The sequence below is a fragment of the Panicum virgatum genome, chromosome 6N (assembly GCF_016808335.1).
Source record: "Panicum virgatum strain AP13 chromosome 6N, P.virgatum_v5, whole genome shotgun sequence".
Taxonomy (NCBI): Eukaryota; Viridiplantae; Streptophyta; class Magnoliopsida; order Poales; family Poaceae; genus Panicum; species Panicum virgatum.
The window spans coordinates 5230108-5236107 of NC_053150.1; the positions used below are offsets into that span (position 1 = coordinate 5230108).

The 6000-nt window shown below is 43.5% G+C and overlaps 1 protein-coding gene across 1 annotated transcript; it reads right to left on the minus strand.

Annotated features, from left to right (window-relative positions):
• Positions 1-1712: 1712 nt before the first annotated feature.
• On the minus strand, positions 1713-5792 carry LOC120678491 (chaperone protein dnaJ A7A, chloroplastic-like). Its single transcript, XM_039959698.1, has 8 exons — positions 5625-5792; positions 5093-5264; positions 4608-4746; positions 4460-4517; positions 3448-3490; positions 3226-3274; positions 3050-3130; positions 1713-2970 (listed from the first exon to the last, which is right to left on the minus strand). The coding sequence occupies exons 2-8, from the start codon at positions 5221-5223 to the stop codon at positions 2122-2124; spliced, it is 1350 nt and encodes a 449-aa protein (XP_039815632.1). The 5' UTR covers positions 5224-5264; positions 5625-5792; the 3' UTR covers positions 1713-2121.
• Between the last annotated feature and the right edge of the window lie 208 nt (positions 5793-6000).

Here is a 6000-nt window from a genome sequence, read left to right on the forward strand (position 1 = left end):
AGGCGGCGGCCATGGCGAGGCGGAGGCAAGCTTCGCGTGCGGCGGCCATGGTGAGGCGGTGGCGGCGGGGCGAGCCGTTGGGTCCGGTGCCGGCCATGGCGAGGCGGCGGCGGCGAGGTGAGCCGTTTGGGATGGCGCGGAGGCCATGGCGCAGGCCCCGCAATGCCGATAGCAGGAGTCCTCTACTCCGCTCAGAATGGTGGAGACGGCTCGCGTCCGCTGCTTTACCGGGTGCAGCACCTCCTTCCACTAAATGTTACTTGAGTAAGCTGTCCAGTATACCAGTGCACACAGCCTTGTCTACTCGTCACGACACGCCGACATTGATGAAGTTGATGAAGGGAGTTGCTCTTGCAGTCTTGCTTGCCTCCTATGAACTCTCGCCTCTCATTCGCCTCGTGTTTAGAATCCTGCGCGTTTTGTATAAGAGAGCAAACTTTCCATTATTACTCCATTCCTAACGCACAATAACAAAGCAAAACATAGGATGGAATTCCTTTGAAAATCCTCCATTCCAAATAGGGCCTGATTCACTATTCAAATACTGAAAAAATTCAGATAAAACTAATACAGAACGTTACCGCTTAAACACACAGTAAACAATACTCAAGTAACTCAACATGTTACATAGAAAAGAAAATGATTACCCGTATTGTTGATATGCTGTACTGGGCAAATGCATAGTTTTCTTTAAGTGAGCGCATTCTACTTTTTCATGTCGTCAGAAAACATGATTGAAGACTATGTATCTTGGACCATGCGCTCCATTATTGAAAAAAAAATGCAACTTGACATTAGGTTATTGTAATATCATCAAATAGGAAGTGAGGACACCGGCTCAAGCATATGCATATATGTTTTTTTTTTCGTATATGGAAGATGCATATATGGTGTTTGTACTCTATATAGTGGATGTCATATAGACCGTGGGCAATAAATCTTCAATTATTAGTATAAAACGCATAAAACGCATCGACTTTAACTGGAATTTGAAAAATAATTTTTCAATTACTTTTTTGGGAAAATTTTACTAATCTGCAATCAAGAAAAGGTTATGATAAATGTCTCACATGAGCTGCCTGCAGACAGAACATTACCCCACTGCATAACGGACCATGGTCTTCCAGTACTTTCTTCTAATGTTGTAGCATTTCATTTTAAGGGTGGCAAGCCGCAAGCAGGTCAAGAAGGACCTGAACATTGGATTTATGCTGGTTGGTACAGAAAGGGGTACATGTCAGCATGTTCAACTATTTTGTTTACTAAAACCCCCAAACAAGAACAATATCACATTTAAGTCCCAAGCAAACTACTTCCACAGTTCCACCCACAAACAGATTCAAATCAACAGCTGCCTAGGGCAAAATCTACTTGCTCTGCAATAGATTTATTTCAACTTCCCAACAGGCTTCTGGCTGGGCATTGGCAGTATTATCCAGGGTTAACCATTTCGTTTTCCGGTCAAATCCCGGTGTTTAGCGGAAACGGAATTCCGTTCCGAAATTTCGGTAAATTTCGTTGAATTTCGGTCGAAATTTGTTGAATTTTGAATTTGAAAACGAAATATATCGAAAAATACCGAAATTTCGGATCCCGGTAACTAACGGAAACGAAAAATTTTCCGAAATTTCGCCGAAATTTCGCCGAAATTGTTAACCCTGGTATTATCTAGATAACATAGTTGAAAAGCAAACCAATAAATACCCAATGCATCACAATCGTAAAAACTACAGTTACATTTCCATGCTACAGCTTACAAACAAGAGGAATGGTGCAGCATTTCTTCAAGAAAAATTAAGATTATGCCCGTTTCCACCATCAGAGATTTAGCCTAAGACTTTCAAGAATACAAAAGCCGTATAATAAAAAATGGCTAATAAACTTGCCTAGAGCTATTGCAAAACATCCAGTTCATTTTGTGTTTTGCTTGCAGTGACTTAAACTTTCAATAGCTTATAGATGAGGTTACATATATGGCATGACACATTTTGCTCCAGTGCACCGCATGCTGTATGTAGTTTGTAGAAGTGTTTACCCTACCAACTCAATTTTCATCACTGCAGTTTGCATCAAAATTGCCTATCGCACAAGCAGGGTGTCCTACCAAGCCTTGTGAAATAATCATCTCCTGCTATTGGCTGTTTCAGCTTTGTTTAGGTTTGCAAGCTCCTCAATCAGCTTCCTCTCATCACTGCTCAGACGTTTCGGAATCTCAACCTGGATTCGCACCAGCTGGTCTCCTCGAGCATTTGACTTCCCAAGAAGAGGAACACCTTTCTTGGACATCACCAGAGTTGTGCCTGGCTGAGTCCCTGAGGGTATCTTAAGGTCAACCATTCCATCAACAGTTGGGACTTTGACGGTTGTCCCAAGGATTGCATCAATGTAAGAAACCTTGCATGTGTAGAGAATGTTTGTCCCATCTCTCTTAAGAACAGGATCTGAAAGGACATCAATGAAGACATAAAGGTCCCCAGGGGGCCCTCCTCTCCGGCCAGCATTACCCTCAGACCGGACCCTCAGCCTGCTTCCAGAATCCACTCCAGCAGGAACCTTCAGACTGATCCTCTTCGTTCTTCGCACTCGGCCATCACCCCCACAGGTGTTGCAAGGAGTGGAGAATTCGCCAGTGCCACCACAAGTATTGCAGGTGGAGACTTGCTGAAAAATTCCAAGTGGTGTTCTTGTGGAGGAGACCACCTGCCCCTGACCTCCACAAGTTTTACACGTCGTTGGCTTTGTACCTGGCTTGGCACCAGTTCCATCACAGGTAGTACATCCTTCCAGTCTGGTTATCTCAATCTCTTTCTCTACACCAAACACTGCTTCCTTGAAATTGAGTACCAGATTGTAGGTCTCATCATCACCTTGCATTGGTCTGTTCCGAGCAGCACGACCACTGCCCATTCCACCCATTCCACCAAATCCTTCAAACAGTGACTCAAAGAGATCGAATGGGTTTGAGTAATCCTGCAGGAAACAAAATTGATATGTTTCAATGATCCTGCTGATCAAACATTTGATATAGAAACCATGTAGGAACACTTACTCCTGTTCCCATGCCAGCGCCCTTCAGACCTGCTTCTCCATATTTATCATAGATTGCTCGCTTCTCATCATCAGACAAAACCTACAGCATCCATCTTTGCTATGTAAGCTCAGAGAACTGTGTAACCTACTACCAAAAACAGAATTTTGGGAGTTCAGTATGACCAGTGGCCCAACCTCATAAGCATTGCTGATATCCTTGAACTTTTGTTCAGCACCAGGATCTCTAAAACAAAATAAGAAATAAGTGCTTTTATTATTTGACTAACTAGAAGAGAAAGAGATTTAATGTACAAAACGGTATCACGAGTCATGTACAGGTGGCTAAAAGCAGCTGAAATCAACAAAATGATTATTGTAGCTGAAAAAGTGATTCTTGCATTGCGATAGCCAACTCACTTGTTCACATCAGGATGATAGCTCCTAGCAAGCTTCCGGTAGGCTGGAAAACAAAAGGATTCAGGGCCAAAACAGAAAATAAACAATTCAACATCATGTATGTCCATTAGTATCAGGTACTACTGACCATGATGCTTTCAAATTACAAAAAAAATTTAATGGTCCGCCACACAGTAGATATTTTTCATATAAAAAAGGTAATAAAAGGCTAACAATACCAGCTAATCAGATGCAATGAATGACACCAAGGACATCACAATTTGTAGATTCAAATGATCAAAGGGCTGTTCCATGCTACGATAATCTTAAATTAGATGAAATGGTAAAAATTCAGAGATTTTGCATGGTTTCCCCCACATTGGGGCCTATTATGACTTTTCCCTCCTTTTCTCATTTTGCATCATTACCCCTACTGTTTCCAAAATGTTTGCACCAGTGCCACTATTTTTTTGCAAATCAGGGGCAATGGTGCATTGGTGCAAACTGAAAATAGAGGAGGTAAAATTCATAGTTAGGCCTCAAGTGGGATTCATGCAGTTGCATCTAACAATTCAGCCTTTTGAAGAACTGCATTATACTTCTGAGTGCTAGGAAAACAACCCTAACTAGATTACACCTAGGCATACTTATTTACTTACATGAATCTGCCTTTGAAGACAAATCCACACATGCCATTACATGTTCTCGATAAACATTTTAAGAGTAATTGGTAGTCCAAGCTTCAAAAGCTTGACCGAGTCTTTTCCAAAATGACATATATTTATGACCAGAGTAAGTAGTAAACAACTGATACATATCTTAAGTGTTGGGGTTTTTTTATAAGTGCACTATATTATGCAGCAGCATTAAAATGGAATTTACAAGCGACAATTGCAAGGACTTGTATGGTATATTACATGATAACTAAAACCAACAAAAAACAGGTAATAAATTCCTCTAATACATAACTAAGAAATAAAACAAGAATTAAGTGAAAAAATTCACAGCATGAGCAACCAAACAAGATACTAACCACTCTTGATTTCAGATTTACTAGCATTTCTTGAGACACCAAGTACGGAATAGAAATCCTGCCATTTGGATATTCAAACCCATATCAGTATGGAAGACAGTTTTCAGCAATAATACAAGCAAAGACGAAAGACAAAAGAATAGCTCACAGCTTCAGCTCTGACAACGAAACGTGAACCCCTTTTCTGGCGAAATCTTGATGATGGTAAATGGTTTAGTCGTTCGGAAGAGGTCTGTGAATGCAAACTATAACTAGATGACACCAGGTGTTTACCTCTGCCTCTTGTACTGCACAGAGACAGTAAAAACAAACTCAGTTTGCTGGAAAAATTATGTGCATGGTTAGTAGAATATTAATTTGAACATTCTTAGAAAATTTTGCTGCTACATGCTACAGGATTTTTTAGAAAATAATCGAGTGCATCTGGCTTAATTCCCTCCACCTTATTAGATGTATGTTACATTTTACTATTTAGATTAGAAAAATTGATCAGATGACAAGAACTGATAAGAAATGTGGAAGTTTAGAAATGAATTGCAGCACAGAAACTATCGGTTCCACCAAGGGCCTCCTAAAGTGAATTACATGGTACCTAGTACCAAATAATATCCCAACAATCGTGCACAGACATACCCATTATTTGGTGCCAGGAATCTTGCATCAGCAGCATAGGCAGCCCTTGCGACCGCAGGCGATGTGGGTAGCAAGCGAGGCTTTTCACCGAGCTGGGGAACCAAGGCGCCGCTGAACTGTACCAGCGCCATTTAATGTTTCCTGGGCTAACTGCAGGGCTTCAGTCTACCAGCTGCAACATCACGGAGGGCAGAGTTAAGGGTTTTGCTGCATTAGGCATTCCAGGAGCACAACTAAAACCGATGACTGCCGCGCAACAAAGCATCATCAACTACCTACAAATAATCAGTACAATTCAGAACCCAGGTCAACTAACGGGAGCTCATTCGGGAGCCCGCGAATTAGACCAACACCGGCGCGGCACCACGCAGGCGCGGACCGCCCGATGGTTTTCGCGAGGAGAATCGGAGGTGGTAAGTGCGATACAGTGTGTGCTCGTAACGGGGTCAGATCCAAATGAGCAGAGTAAATAGCTTGGCTTAGGGTTCGGGGCGCTCCGTTTGGGGAGGGAGGCGAGGGGGGCGGGGCGTACCTGGTGGGCGGTCGTCGCCGGGGAAGGGGTGCCGGAGGGCGCCGCGGCTCGCCCGGTCGGGGCCGCCAGGGAAGGAAGGCCACGAGAGGGGCAGAGGCGGGCGGAGAGATAAGAGAGGCAGGGCCGCAGAGGCAGAGAGAGAGAGAGAGAGAGAGAGAGAGAGAGCTGAAGAGAAGAGGAGGGGAGGGAGGAAAAAAAATGAGGAGTGGAGGAGGAGGCTGTTCTCGAAAAGTACAGACCGTTCTGCTGCTCACACTTGCTTCCACACTGGTGGGCTGCTTGGCACAGCCGATCCAAGCCCACTGGGCCTTTCCCCTGGTGGAACCAACTTTCCTCGGCAGGCCCGTTTGCAATTGTCGAGAGAGAGAGAGATTCA

Bases quoted from the DNA above. Each gene is read 5' to 3' on its own strand.
- LOC120678491 (XM_039959698.1), bottom strand. From the start codon at position 5,223: ATGGCGCTGGTACAGTTCAGCGGCGCCTTGGTTCCCCAGCTCGGTGAA. The intron at 4,747-5,092 runs GTATGTCTGTGC...GTCTCTGTGCAG, and splicing joins TTCCTGGCACCAAATAATGG to TACAAGAGGCAGAGGTAAAC. The intron at 3,131-3,225 runs GTTGGGCCACTG...TGGATGCTGTAG, and splicing joins ATATCAGCAATGCTTATGAG to GTTTTGTCTGATGATGAGAA.